Genomic DNA, 16170 nt, shown 5'->3' on the forward strand with positions numbered 1-16170 from the left:
GGGATGATTTGGAACACCGACTGCGAGCCAGGCCTAAACGCCCAACATCAGTGCCCGACCTCACTAATGCTCGTGGCTGAATGTAAGCAAGTCCCCACAGCAATGTTCCAACATCTAGTGGAAAGCCTTCCCAGAAGAGTGGAGGCTGTTATAGTAGCAAAGGCGGGCCCAACTCCATATTAAATGCCCATGATTTTGTAAGGAGATGTTTGACGAGCAGGTGTCCACATACTTTTGGTGATGTAGTGCATGTTGCCTTAACATGCTGACTAGACTGCCATGTTGATTTTGTCCACCCACACCAGACGCGATCAGGACACGCAGGTTGAAATGTCAAAACGAACTCTGAACCAACTATTCATTTGGGGACAGGCCGAAAAGCATTACCGGCACTGCTGCCGGGGCGGCAGGTAGGCTAGTGGTTAGAGCGTTGGACTAGTAACCGAAAGGTTGCAAGATCGAATCCCCAAGCTGACAAGGTACAAATCTGTCGTTCTGCCCCTGAACAAGGCAGTTAACCCACTGTTCCTAGGCCGTCATTGAAAATAAGAATTTGTTCTTAACTGACTTGCCTGGTTAAATAAAGGTTAGATTAAACATTTATGGTAATTTAGCTAGCTAGCTTGCTGTTGCAGGCTAATTTGTCCTGGGATATAAACATTGTGCTGTTATTTTACCTGAAATGCACAAGGTCCTCTACTCTGACAATTAATCCACAGATAAAAGGGTAAAAAAAAATGTCTAGTAATCTCTCCTCCTTCAGGCTTCTTCTTCTTCATTGGACTTTATATGGCGGTTGGCAACCAACTTTAAGGTGCATTGCCACCACCAACTGGACTGGAGTGTGGACCTCAGTTCATCTCTCAATCACCCACGTGGGTGTATGCTCCTAAAAACCAATGAGGAGATGGGAGAGGCGGAACTTGCAGTGCATCAAGCGTCACAAATCGAACAAAGTTATATTTTAGCGCCTGGCTACGCAGACGCTTGTGAGCAGTGTGGGATGCAATGATTGAATAACAGGTATGTGTAGATGTATTTTGCAACGCTCGCGCATGCTACACGGGCGGTGTGGTCAGCATGTGAGAGTTGTGCAAAGTTGTTAGAATCTTATTTCAAATTATTAACAGCTGTAATGGCTGCCAAAGGTGCTTCCTCCAAGTATTAACACAGGGGGGTGGAAAGAAATGTCAGGACGTCCGACTGGGACGAAGGTTCACCTTCCAACAGGACAATGACCCTAAGCACACAGCCAAGACAACGCAGGAGTGGCTTCAGGACAAGTATCTGAATGTCCTTGAGTGGCCAAGCCAGAGCTCGGACTTGAACTCGATCGAATATCTCTGGAGAGACCTGAAAATAGCTGTGCAGCAACGCCTGATAGAGCTTGAAAGGATCTGCAGAGAAGAATGGGAGAAACTCACCAAATACAGGTGTGCCAAGCTTGTAGCGTCATACCCAAGAAGACTCGAGGCTGTAATCGCTGCCAAAGATGCTTCTACAAAGTACTTAGTAAAGGGTCTGAATATTTATGTAAATGTAATTTTCCGATATTTTTTGTAATACATTTTCAAAAATGTCTAAAAACCTGTTTTTGCTTTGTCATTATGGGGTATTGTGTGTAGTCTGATGAGGAAAAAAACAAAACAATTTTAGAATAAGGCTGTAACATAACAAAATGTGGAAAAAGTAAAGTGGTCTGAATACTTTCCGAATGTACTGTATACTCAGTGTATATTCTGCAGCGTCAGGTAGACTGTATATTCCGCAGCGTCAGGTAGACTGTATATTCCGCAGCGTCAGGTAGACTGTATATTCCGCAGCGTCAGGTAGACTGTATATTCCGCAGCGTCAGGTAGACTGTATATTCCGCAGCGTCAGGTAGACTGTATATTCCGCAGCGTCAGGTAGACTGTATATTCCGCAGCGTCAGGTAGACTGTATATTCCGCAGCTTCAGGTAGACTGTATATTCCGCAGCTTCTGGTAGACTGTATATTCCGCAGCTTCAGGTAGACTGTATATTCCGCAGCTTCAGGTAGACTGTATAGTCTGCAGCGTCAGGTAGACTGTATAGTCTGCAGCGTCAGGTAGACTGTATATTCCGCAGCTTCAGGTAGACTGTATATTCCGCAGCTTCAGGTAGACTGTATATTCCGCAGCTTCAGGTAGACTGTATATTCTGCAGCGTCAGGTAGACTGTATAGTCTGCAGCGTCAGGTAGACTGTATATTCTGCAACTTCTGGTAGACTGTATATTCTGCAGCTTCTGGTAGACTGTATATTCTGCAGCGTCAGGTAGACTGTATATTCTGCAGCTTCAGGTAGACTGTATATTCTACAGCGTCAGGTAGACTGTATATTCTGCAGCTTCAGGTAGACTGTATATTCTACAGCTTCTGGTAGACTGTATATTCTGCAGCTTCAGGTAGACTGTATAGTCTGCAGCGTCAGGTAGACTGTATATTCTGCAGCTTCAGGTAGACTGTATATTCTGCAGCGTCAGGTAGACTGTATATTCTGCAGCTTCAGGTAGACTGTATATTCTACAGCTTCAGGTAGACTGTATATTCTGCAGCTTCAGGTAGACTGTATATTCTGCAGCGTCAGGTAGACTGTATAGTCTGCAGCTTCAGGGAGACTGTATATTCTGCAGCTTCAGGTAGACTGTATATTCTGCAGCTTCAGGTAGACTGTATATTCTGCAGCTTCAGGTAGACTGTATAGTCTGCAGCGTCAGGTAGACTGTATATTCCGCAGCGTCAGGTAGACTGTATATTCCGCAGCGTCAGGTAGACTGTATATTCCGCAGCTTCAGGTAGACTGTATATTCCGCAGCGTCAGGTAGACTGTATATTCCCCAGCGTCAGGTAGACTGTATATTCCGCAGCGTCAGGTAGACTGTATATTCCGCAGCGTCAGGTAGACTGTATATTCCGCAGCTTCAGGTAGACTGTATATTCCGCAGCTTCTGGTAGACTGTATATTCCGCAGCGTCAGGTAGACTGTATATTCTGCAGCTTCTGGTAGACTGTATATTCTGCAGCTTCTGGTAGACTGTATATTCCGCAGCGTCAGGTAGACTGTATATTCCGCAGCGTCAGGTAGACTGTATATTCCGCAGCTTCTGGTAGACTGTATATTCCGCAGCGTCAGGTAGACTGTATATTCTGCAGCGTCAGGTAGACTGTATATTCCGCAGCTTCAGGTAGACTGTATAGTCTGCAGCGTCAGGTAGACTGTATAGTCTGCAGCGTCAGGTAGACTGTATATTCTGCAGCTTCAGGTAGACTGTATATTCTGCAGCTTCAGGTAGACTGTATATTCTGCAGCTTCAGGTAGACTGTATATTCTGCAGCTTCAGGTAGACTGTATATTCTGCAGCTTCAGGTAGACTGTATAGTCTGCAGCGTCAGGTAGACTGTATATTCTGCAGCGTCAGGTAGACTGTTTATTCTGCAGCGTCAGGTAGACTGTATATTCTGCAGCTTCAGGTAGACTGTATATTCCGCAGTTTCAGGTAGACTGTATTAGAGGTCGACCGATTAATCGGAATGGCCGATTAATTAGGGCCGCACGAGGAGACTGCGTGGCAGGCTGACTACCTGTTATGCGAGTGCAGCAAGGAGCCAAGGTAAGGTGCTAGCAAGCATTAAACGTATCTTATAAAAATAAATCTTAACATAATCACTAGTTAACTACACATGGTTGATGATATTACTAGTTTATCTAGCTTGTCCTGCATTGCATATAATCGATGCGGTGCCTGTTACTTTATCATTGAATCATAGCCTACTTCGCCAAACGGGTGATTTAACAAGCGCATTCGCGAAAAAAGCACTGTCGTTGAACCAATGTGTACCTAACCATAAACATCAACGCCTTTCTTAAAATCAATGCACAAGTATATATATTTTAAACCTGCATATTTAGTTAATATTGCCTGCTAACATGAATTTCTTTTAACTAGGGAAATTGTGTCACTTCTCTTGCGTTCTGTGCAACAGAGTCAGGGTATATGCAGCAGTTTGGGCCGCCTGGCTCGTTGCAAACTATTTTGCCAGAATTTTACATAATTATGACATAACATTGAAGGTTGTGCAATGTAAGAGCAATATTTAGATTTAGGGATGCCACCAGTTAGATAAAATACGTAACGGTTCCGTATTTCACTGAAAGAATAAACGTTTTGTTTTCGAAATGATAGTTTCCGGATTCCACCATATTAATGACCTAAGGCTCGTATTTCTGTGTGTTATGTTATAACTAAGTCTATGATTTGATATTTGATAGAGCAGTCTGACTGAGCGGTGGTAGGCAGCAGCAGGCTCGTAAGCATTCAAACAGCTCTTTCGTGCGTTTGCCAGCAGCTCTTCGCTGTGCTTCAAGCATTGAGCTGTTTATGACTTCAAGCCTATCAACTCCCGAGATTAGGCTGGTGTAACCGATGTGAAATGGCTAGCTAGTTAGCGGGGTGCGCGCTAATAATGTTTCAATCGGTGACTTAACTCGCTCGGAGACCTTGAAGTAGTTGTTCCCCTTGCTCTGCAAGGCCCGCGGCTTTTGTGGAGCGATGGGTAGCGATGCTTCGAGGGTGGCTGTTGTTGATGTGTTCCTGGTTCGAGCCCAGGTAGGGTCGAGGAGAGGGACGGAAGCTATACTGGCAATATACATCCAATAGTCAAAGGTATATGAAATACAAATGGTATAGAGAGAAATAGTCCTATAATTCCTATAATAACTACAACCTAAAACTTCTTACCTGGGAATATTGAAGACTCATGTTAAAAGGAACCACCAGCATTCATATGTTCTCATGTTCTGAGCAAGGAACTTAAACGTTAGCTTTTTTACATTGGCACATATTGCACTTTTACTTTCTTCTCCAACACTTTGTTTTTGCATTATTTAAACCAAATTGAACATGTTTCATTATTTATTTGAGGCTAAATTGATTTTATTGATGTATTATATTAAGTTAAAATAAGTGTTCATTCAGTATTGTTGTAATTGTCATTATTACATTTTTTTTTTAATAAATAAAAATCAGCCGATTAATCGGTATCGGCTTTTTTTGGTCCTCCAATAATCGGCGTTGAAAAATCATAATCGGTCGACCTCTAGACTGTATAGTCTGCAGCTTCAGGTAGACTACAGTTGAATTCGGAACTTTACAAACACCTTAGCCAAATACATTTAAACTCAGTTTATCACAATTCCTGACATTTAATCCTAGTAAAAATTCGCTGTTTTAGGTCAGTTAGGATCACCACTTAATTTTTAGAATGTGAAATGTCAGAATAATAGTAGAGAGAATTATTTATTTCAGGTTTTATTTCTTTCATCACATTGTATCTAAACTTCCGACTTCAACTGTATATATTCTGCAGCTTCCATGTTCAGACACATTCACACACTGAGTATCTTCCGTGCTGTGCTCTGGCCAATAAATACCAGTTGATTCCGGTCAGTGCACAAGGGGCGCAACATTGGTTAATTGTAGACCCTGTGTGTGGCAGACCAGGTGCCCACCTCCCACTGACTGAGACAGAAACCCGTGTTTATTATGGTCTGTACAAGTTATTTTTCTTTTTTCTTCATTTTATTGTAAGCACAGCTTTGTAAATGCACAAAGGAAAACAAACCCAGTGACAGCCAGACTGTTACAAGAAGAGGAAGAAGAGGGGACAGTTTCCCAGATCACTAAATAATAAATTTGTCCAAAACGTCTCCCCGGAGAGAAACCAAAGTAGAGAGACTATGGCACACGCAACAGAAAACAAAACTGATCAGGACGCAGAGCACCTCCTTTAAGGACTCTTCTAAATGACGTCGTTATTGGATATTATTCCATGTTATCATGTGTAGAGGCATATCCATTAGGTGATTATAATAAGCCATGTCTCCCCCCCCCTCTTTGTCTGAAATGTGCTCATCCAAGACATGGCAGGAAAACAGTGGAAGGTACCATGGACTTCTCTGAAAGGGGTGGACATGGTTAACTAATGTCACCCTCTCCCTTCCACTGTGACAGTAAATAGGCTCTGGATAAAGAGTTAAAATCACCGTCATGTATAGCTAAGCACATTCCGCTTCCCATACCTGACACTCATTGCCTATGTAGTCGTTATGAACAGTTATGACCTAACTGCTCATGTGGGAGGACCCTACTCCCTATATAGATTGACCAGAGGCGTATGTAGTGGCCAAAAGTAGTGCACTACGTAGGGATTAGTGTGCCTTCAGAGTTTCAGGGGTTAAAACACACTCGGCCACCATGACAGACAGATGGACTGACTGACCTCAGAAATATACACACTCCCCCCCTCCACTCTCTGTCGCAGACATAAACACACCGGTCTGCAGAATGCACATACCTAGCCTCTTCCTCTCCAGCCATCCTGGCTGGGGGTGTGTGGCTAGTGCATCATCAGAGGGTGTGGTTAGGTGTGTAGAGATCAGGGGTGAGTCTCAGAGAACAGGGTGGATCTTCAATGTTTGTGAAGGGAACTACAACAATCCTCTCTTCTGCACCGTATCCCAGAGTGCATTGTAGTAGACAACAAAGAGGCAATGGGAGGTTGTGTCCAGGACAGTGTGTGTGTGTGTCAGTCTGTGCCTTCATATTAGCATGTTCATGTAAGCATGTCAGTAAGCGTGTGTGTGTTCATGTAAGCGTGTGAGTGTGTGTTCATCCATCCATGTAAGAGTGTGTCCATGTGTGTTAAGTCTCCGGAGGGAGAGTGCAGTTCCATGGTTGTCCTGTGGGGGTCGCTGTCCATCTGTCTGTTCTATAGGCTGTCTGGTGGGGGCTCACCACCACTTGAGCCGGACTGGGCACGCTTGATGTACAGATTCAACAACTTCAACTGGAGAGAGAGAAGAGAGGGGGGGGGGAGAGAGGGGGGGGGGAGAGAGAGCGAGGGGGGGGGGGGGGGAGAGAGGGGAGTTACAGGGTTGTAGAAGTGAAACAGTTCTTCATGAATCCTCCTGATCCAGTAATCTACACTGAACATGAATATAAACACAACATGTAAAGTGTTGGTCCCATGTTTCATAAACTGAAATAAAAAGAGCCAAGAAATGTTCCACACACACAAAAAGCTTATTTCTGTCAAAATTGTGTTTACATCTGTCAGTGAGCATTTCTCCTTTGCCAAGATTATTTATCCACCCGACAGGTGTGGCATATTAAGAAGCTGATTAAACAACATGATCATTACACAGGTGCACCTTGTGCTGGCGACAATAAAAGGCCACTAATGTGCAGTTTTATCACACAACGCCACAGATATCAAGTTGCGGGAGTGTCCAATTGCAATGCTGACTGCATGAATGTCTACCTGAGAATTTAATGTTAATTTCTACCATAAGCCGCCTCCAACATAATTTTTGAGAATTTGTCAGTACGTCCAACCGACCTCACACCCGCAGACCACGTGTAACCACGCCAGCCCAGGACCTCCACATCCGGTTTCTTCACCTGCGGCATCATCTGAGACCAGCCACCGGGACAGCTGATGAAACTGTGGGTTTACACAATCAAAGTATTTCTGCACAAACTGTCAGAAACCATCTCAGGGAAGCTCATCTGCGTACTCATCGTCCTCACCAGGGTCTTGATCTGACTACTGTTCGGTCGTTGTAACCGACTTCAGTGGGCAAATGCTCACCGTCGATGGCCACTGGCACGCTGGAGAAGTGTTCTCTTCACGGATGAATCCCGGTTTCCGCTGTACTGGGCAGATGGAAGACGTATGGCGTCGTGTGGGCGAGTGGTTTTCTTTTTTTTATTAATAAATTTTCTCCCCTTTTCTCCCCAATTTTCGTGGTATCCAATCGCTAGTAATTACTATCTTGTCTCATCGCTACAACTCCCGTACGGGCTCGGGAGAGACGAAGGTCGAAAGTCATGCGTCCTCCGAAGCACAACCCAACCAAGCCGCACTGCTTCTTAACACAGCGCGCCTCCAACCCGGAAGCCAGCCGCACCAATGTGTCGGAGGAAACACCGTGCACCCGCCCCCCTCAGTTAGCGCGCACTGCGCCCGGCCCGCCACAGGAGTCGCTGGAGCGCGATGAGACAAGGATATCCCTACCGGCCAAACCCTCCCTAACCCGGACGACGCTAAGCCAATTGTGCGTCGCCCCACGGACCTCCCGGTCGCGGCCGGCTGCGACAGAGCCTGGGCGCGAACCCAGACTCTGGTGGCGCAGCATAGCACTGCGATGCAGTGCTCTAGACCACTGCGCCACCCGGGAGGCCTGGGCGAGTGGTTTTCTGACGTAAACGTTGTGAACAGAGTGCCACAGGTTGGAGGCGGCTTATGGTAGAGAAATTAACATTAAATTCTCTGGAAACAGCTCTGGTGGACATTCCTGTAGTCAGCATGCCAATTGCACACTCCATCAACTTGATATCTGTGGCATTGTGTTGTGTGACAAAACGGCACTCCTGTGGGCGTGTGGTTTGCTGATGTCAACGTTGTGAACAGAGTGCCCCATGGAGGCAGTGGGGTTGTGATATGGACAGACATAAGCTACAGACAACAAACACAATTGCATTTTATCAATGACAATTTGAATGCACAGAGATACTGTCCCACCATTCATCTGCCACCATCACCTCATGTTTCAGCATGATAAAGCACGGTCCCATGTCTCAAGGATCTGTACACAATCCCTGGAAGCTGAAAATGTCCCAGTTCTTCCATGGCCTGCATACTCGCCAGACATGTCAACCAATGAGCATGTTTGGGATGCTCTGGATCGACGTGTACGACAGCATGTCCCAGTTCTCACCAATATCAAGCAAATTCGCACAGCAATTAAGAGCAGTGGGACAACATTCCACATCAGGCCACAATCAACAGCCTGATCAACTCTATGTGAAGGAGATGTGTCCCGCTGCAGGAGGAAAATGGTGGTCACACCAGATACTGACTGGTGTTCTGATCCACACCCCTACCTTTTTTCCCTTTAAAAAGGTATCTGTGACCAACACATCTGTATTCCCAGTCAGGTGAAATCCATAGATTAGGGCCTAATTTATATATTTAAATTGACTGATTTCCTTTATATGAACTGTAGCTGCTGAAATGGTTGCATGTTGCGTTTAATTTGGTTCAGTGTGAAATGTGTAGCTATAAATAGATAGATTCATTTGAGAATCAAGTAGTGTAGATGTATTAGAAGACAGGTAATAGGTGTGGTTAGTAGAAAGTGGGCGTGGTCCCTCACCTTGCTGCCAGACAGTTGGTTGAGGTGAGGTTTTAGCTCCTCCCCTATGACTGCATAGAGGGCCACCAGACAGAATACACAGGCCTTCCTCACACTGCTCTCCGAGTTGTCATAACCCTGCATAACATGACATAGATGGGTTATCCCCCTGCATTACATGACAGAGGGGTTATAGCCCTCCGTAACATGACATAATGGGTCATAACTCTGAATAACATGAGGATATGTGTTATCTTTGTGTGTATGTGTGACCTGCACGAGTGTGTGTGAGACCTGTACAAGTGTGTGTGTGTGTGTGTGTGTATGTGTGTGAGACCTGTAAGAGTGTGTGTGGGACCGGTGTGTGACCTGTACGAGTGTGTGTGTGAGACCTGTAAGAGTGTGTGTGGGACCGGTGTGTGACCTGTACGAGTGTGTGTGTGAGACCTGTACGCGTGTGTGTGTGTGTGTGTGACCTGTACGAGTGTGTGTGTGTGACCTGTACGAGTGTGTGTGTGTGTGTGTGTGTGTGTGTGTGTGTGTGTGAGAGACCTGTACGAGTGTGTGTGTGTTACCTGTATGAGTCCGGGGACTATCTCCGGCAGCATGGTGACTAGTCCGTGGTGGGGGACCCTCTCTATGACTCTGGTCTGCATCTTGATGGCAGCCAGGTTGATGGGGTAGTCAGCTGACTGGATGATGGGAGACAACACCTTGACACACTGGTCTGGACTGATGGACGACGCCAACATGGCCGCCATCTCCTCTGCCGCTCGCGCCACCTACACACACAGGACCAGGGTTATAGCACCAGTTATAATGCCTCCTACGCACACAGGAACAGGGTTATAGCACCAGTTATAATGCCTCCTACGCACACAGGAACAGGGTTATAGCACCAGTTATAATGCCTCCTACGCACACAGGAACAGGGTTATAGCACCAGTTATAATGCCTCCTACGCACACAGGAACAGGGTTATAGCACCAGTTATAATGCCTCCTACGCACACAGGAACAGGGTTATAGCACCAGTTATAATGCCTCCTACGCACACAGGAACAGGGTTATAGCACCAGTTATAATGCCTCCTACGCACACAGGAACAGGGTTATAGCACCAGTTATAATGCCTCCTACGCACACAGGAACAGGGTTATAGCACCAGTTATAATGCCTCCTACGCACACAGGAACAGGGTTATAGCACCAGTTATAATGCCACCTACACACACAGGAACAGGGTTATAGCACCAGTTATAATGCCTCCTACACACACAGGAACAGGGTTATAGCACCAGTTATAATGCCTCCTACGCACACAGGAACAGGGTTATAGCACCAGTTATGCCTCCTACACACACAGGAACAGGGTTATAGCACCAGTTATGCCTCCTACACACACAGGAACAGGGTTATAGCACCAGTTATAATGCCTCCTACACACACAGGAACAGGGTTATAGCACCAGTTATAATGCCTCCTACACACACAGGAACAGGGTTATAGCACCAGTTATAATGCCTCTTACACACACAGGAACAGGGTTATAGCACCAGTTATAATGCCTCCTACACACACAGGAACAGGGTTATAGCACCAGTTATAATGCCTCCTACACACACAGGAACAGGGTTATAGCACCAGTTATAATGCCACCTACACACACAGGAACAGGGTTATAGCACCAGTTATAATGCCTCCTACACACACAGGAACAGGGTTATAGCACCAGTTATAATGCCTCCTACGCACACAGGAACAGGGTTATAGCACCAGTTATAATGCCTCCTACGCACACAGGAACAGGGTTATAGCACCAGTTATGCCTCCTACACACACAGGAACAGGGTTATAGCACCAGTTATAATGCCTCATACGCACACAGGAACAGGGTTATAGCACCAGTTATAATGCCTCCTACGCACACAGGAACAGGGTTATAGCACCAGTTATAATGCCTCCTACACACACAGGAACAGGGTTATAGCACCAGTTATAATGCCTCCTACGCACACAGGAACAGGGTTATAGCACCAGTTATAATGCCTCCTACACACACAGGAACAGGGTTATAGCACCAGTTATAATGCCTCCTACGCACACAGGAACAGGGTTATAGCACCAGTTATAATGCCTCCTACGACCACAGGAACAGGGTTATAGCACCAGTTATGTCTCCTACACACACAGGAACAGGGTTATAGCACCAGTTATAATGCCTCCTACGCACACAGGAACAGGGTTATAGCACCAGTTATAATGCCTCCTACGCACACAGGAACAGGGTTATAGCACCAGTTATAATGCCTCCTACGCACACAGGAACAGGGTTATAGCACCAGTTATAATGCCTCCTACGCACACAGGAACAGGGTTATAGCACCAGTTATAATGCCTCCTACGCACACAGGAACAGGGTTATAGCACCAGTTATAATGCCACCTACACACACAGGAACAGGGTTATAGCACCAGTTATAATGCCTCCTACACACACAGGAACAGGGTTATAGCACCAGTTATAATGCCTCCTACGCACACAGGAACAGGGTTATAGCACCAGTTATGCCTCCTACACACACAGGAACAGGGTTATAGCACCAGTTATGCCTCCTACACACACAGGAACAGGGTTATAGCACCAGTTATAATGCCTCCTACACACACAGGAACAGGGTTATAGCACCAGTTATAATGCCTCCTACACACACAGGAACAGGGTTATAGCACCAGTTATAATGCCTCTTACACACACAGGAACAGGGTTATAGCACCAGTTATAATGCCTCCTACACACACAGGAACAGGGTTATAGCACCAGTTATAATGCCTCCTACACACACAGGAACAGGGTTATAGCACCAGTTATAATGCCACCTACACACACAGGAACAGGGTTATAGCACCAGTTATAATGCCTCCTACACACACAGGAACAGGGTTATAGCACCAGTTATAATGCCTCCTACGCACACAGGAACAGGGTTATAGCACCAGTTATAATGCCTCCTACGCACACAGGAACAGGGTTATAGCACCAGTTATGCCTCCTACACACACAGGAACAGGGTTATAGCACCAGTTATAATGCCTCATACGCACACAGGAACAGGGTTATAGCACCAGTTATAATGCCTCCTACGCACACAGGAACAGGGTTATAGCACCAGTTATAATGCCTCCTACACACACAGGAACAGGGTTATAGCACCAGTTATAATGCCTCCTACGCACACAGGAACAGGGTTATAGCACCAGTTATAATGCCTCCTACACACACAGGAACAGGGTTATAGCACCAGTTATAATGCCTCCTACGCACACAGGAACAGGGTTATAGCACCAGTTATAATGCCTCCTACGACCACAGGAACAGGGTTATAGCACCAGTTATGTCTCCTACACACACAGGAACAGGGTTATAGCACCAGTTATAATGCCTCCTACTCACACAGGAACAGGGTTATAGCACCATATTTTAAGCAGTGTGTGTATATTGATATAGATATTTTAAGGAGTGTGTGTGTATATATATACACTGCTCAAAAAAATAAAGGGAACACTTAAACAACACAATGTAACTCCAAGTCAATCACACTTCTATGAAATCAAACTGTCCACTTAGGAAGCAACACTGATTGACAATAAATTTCACATGCTGTTGTGCAAATGGAATAGACAAAAGGTGGAAATTATAGGCAATTAGCAAGACACCCCCAAAAAAGGAGTGATTCTGCAGGTGGTGACCACAGACCACTTCTCAGTTCCTATGCTTCCTGGCTGATGTTTTGGTCACTTTTGAATGCTGGCGGTGCTCTCACTCTAGTGGTAGCATGAGACGGAGTCTACAACCCACACAAGTGGCTCAGGTAGTGCAGTTCATCCAGGATGGCACATCAATGCGAGCTGTGGCAAAAAGGTTTGCTGTGTCTGTCAGCGTAGTGTCCAGAGCATGGAAGCGCTACCAGGAGACAGGCCAGTACATCAGGAGACGTGGAGGAGGCCGTAGGAGGGCAACAACCCAGCAGCAGGACCGCTACCTCCGCCTTTGTGCAAGGAGGATTAGGAGGAGCACTGCCAGAGCCCTGCAAAATGACCTCCAGCAGGCCACAAATGTGCATGTGTCTGCTCAAACGGTCAGAAACAGACTCCACCTTTTGTCTATTCCATTCGCACAACCGCATGTGAAATTTATTGTCAATCAGTGTTGCTTCCTAATTGGACAGTTTGATTTCACAGAAGTGTGATTGACTTGGAGTTACATTGTGTTGTTTAAGTGTTCCCTTTATTTTTTTGAGCAGTGTATATATATATATGTTAAGGAGTGTGTATATATATATTTTAAGGAGTGTATATATATATATTTTAAGGAGTGTGTGTGTGTTTTACAGAGTATGTGTGTATACCTCTTTGTGTGGGTCCCTGTGTGCCTCCAGAGCCTTCATGATGGTGAGTTCAGCGTAGTTCTTAAACCTCCAGGGCTGACGGCTCAGAATCTCCCTCAGAACACGCAGAGCTAACGCCCTGATCACATGCTGCAGGGGAGGAGCGGAGAGAGGACAACAAGACAGCTGAGGAAGTTGTCAGATTGTGTGTGTGTAAGTGCATTAATGAACATGTGTACATAACGCGCGGGGGTGTTTGTACGTGCATTAATGAACATGTGTACATAACGGGGGTGTGTGTACGTGCATTAATGAACATGTGTACATAACGGGGGTGTGTGTGTGTGTACGTGCATTAATGAACATGTGTACATAACGGGGGTGTGTGTGTACGTGCATTAATGAACATGTGTACATAACGGGGGGGGGGGGGGGGGTACGTGCATTAATGAACGTGTGTACATAACGGGGGTGTGTGTGTGTGTAAGTGCATTAATGAACATGTGTACATAACGGGGGGTGTGTGTGTGTGTACCTCTCTGTCCCCCAGCGTCTCCAGTAGTAACAGGAGGATGGTTTTGAAGTGTTCGTCCCAGCAGACCTGCAGGGTGTTTTCTCGAATCAGCTTCAAGAGATCACAAAGCGCCACCTTCCTCTCCTCCACACGCTCATTGTGATTGGACAGCTCCTTCAGCAGCTCAGACACCAGCTCTGATTGGTCAATGCTGCTGTCTGTCAGGGGCAACAGCCAATAGGGGTTGAGATACTGATTGACAACTTATCAATCATACATGACACTAAGACATTTTGTTTGTGTGTATGAATGTGTGTGTGTGTATGTGTGTACCATCAGTTTGCTGGTCTGATTCGTCCAATGAAGTATCTTTGATGCTGTGTTTAAAGGGGGAGTCTGTAAAGGGGTCTCGGGACCCCCGGGGAGAAGAGGAGAGCAGGGGGGTGTTGAGAAGAGAAGTCTTGTTGTCCAGAGCAGTGCGGACTCCATCCACCTGGTCAGCACCACCCCCCTGAGAGAGAGAGAGGGAAACGGAGAGAGAGGGAAACGGAGAGAGAGAGAGGGAAACCGAGAGAGAGAGAGGGAAACGGAGAGAGAGAGAGGGAAACGGAGAGAGAGAGAGGGAAACGGAGAGAGAGGGAAACGGAGACAGAGGGAAATGGAGAGAGAGGGAAACGGAGAGAGAGAGAGGGAAACGGAGAGAGAGGGAAACGGAGACAGAGGGAAATGGAGAGAGAGGGAAACGGAGAGAGGGAAACGGAGAGAGAGAGAGAGAGAGGGAAACGGAGAGAGAGGGAAACGGAGAGAGAGAGAGAGGGAAACGGAGAGAGAGAGAGAGGGAAACGGAGAGAGAGAGAGAGGGAAACGGAGAGAGGGAAACGGAGAGAGGGAGAGAGAGAGAGAGAGAGAGAGAGAGAGAGAGGGAGAGAAACGGAGAGAGAAAGGGGGAAACGGAGAGAGAGAGAGAAACGGAGAGAGAGAGGGAAACGGAGAGAGAGAGGGAAACGGAGAGAGAGAGAGGGAAACGGAGAGAGAGAGAGGGAAACGGAGAGAGAGAGAGGGAAACGGAGAGCGAGAGAGGGAAACGGAGAGCGAGAGAGGGAAACGGAGAGAGAGAGAAAGGGAAACAGAGACGGAGAGAGAGGGAAACAGAAAGACAGAGAGAGAGAGACACACACAGGGTTAGGGTGTTGTATGAATCTTGAAGATAATTTTAGACAGAAATGGGTCATGTGACAGGTAGGTGACAAGTCAGGTGAGCTCTGATTGGCAGGTTGATGATGGGTGGGTGGGTCAGGTTTCAAACCGACCTATAGAGATGTCAGCTTGGACATAGCCCCTCTTTGGAACATACCATGTCCTTGTGCAGGACAGGGGTGTTGGCTGGGCTGATGTTGCTTATTGTACACAGCCCTTACAGCTCACACTGTACATATTCACATCACAACCCATTGCTGACCTGTAAAAATACTACATGTCCCAATTTTCCCTGATATTAGCTTATCCCCCAGTAGATAAAAAAGCTATTTCCTGTTAGATCCACATTGTAAGAATGGTAGTTACAGTTGAGGTCGGAAGTTTACATACACTTAGGTTGGAGTCATTCAAATTTGTTTTTCAACCACTCCACAAATTTCTTGTTAACAAACTATAGTTTTGGTAAGTCGGTTAGGACATCTACTTTGTGCATGACACAAGTAATTTTTCCCAACAATTGTTTACAGACAGATTTCACTTATAATTCACTGTATCACAATTCCAGTGGGTCAGAAGTTTACATACACTAAGTTGACTGTGCCTTTCAACAGCTTGGAAAATTACAGAAAATTATGTCATGGCTTTAGAAGCTTCTGATAGGCTAATTTACATCATTTGAGTCAATTGGAGGTGTACCTGTGGATGTATTTCAAGGCCTACCTTCAAACTCAGTGCCTCTATGCTTGACATCATGGGAAAATCTAAAGAAATCAGTCAAGACCTCAGAAAAAAATTGTAGACCTCCACAAGTCTGGTTCATCCTTGGGAGCAATTTCCAAAGGCCTGAAGGTACCACG

The 16170-nt window shown here is 46.0% G+C and overlaps 1 protein-coding gene across 23 annotated transcripts in view; it reads right to left on the bottom strand.

The window, feature by feature from the left end:
• Positions 1-5315: 5315 nt before the first annotated feature.
• LOC139559151 (CLIP-associating protein 2-like) overlaps positions 5316-16170 on the bottom strand; it is a 136647-nt gene continuing 125792 nt past the window's right edge. For all 23 annotated transcript variants that reach the window (XM_071374911.1, XM_071374910.1, XM_071374900.1 and 20 more), the window contains 6 exons: positions 14450-14627; positions 14138-14334; positions 13624-13752; positions 9794-10000; positions 9240-9356; positions 5316-6868 (listed from right to left, as the gene is read on the bottom strand). In XM_071374911.1, the coding sequence (XP_071231012.1) occupies positions 6791-6868; positions 9240-9356; positions 9794-10000; positions 13624-13752; positions 14138-14334; positions 14450-14627 (906 nt within the window). In that variant the 3' untranslated portion in view covers positions 5316-6790. The remainder of the gene's footprint in view (positions 6869-9239; positions 9357-9793; positions 10001-13623; positions 13753-14137; positions 14335-14449; positions 14628-16170) is intronic.

This window comes from Salvelinus alpinus, chromosome 29, assembly GCF_045679555.1.
Source record: "Salvelinus alpinus chromosome 29, SLU_Salpinus.1, whole genome shotgun sequence".
In the NCBI taxonomy this organism is placed as follows: Eukaryota; Metazoa; Chordata; class Actinopteri; order Salmoniformes; family Salmonidae; genus Salvelinus; species Salvelinus alpinus.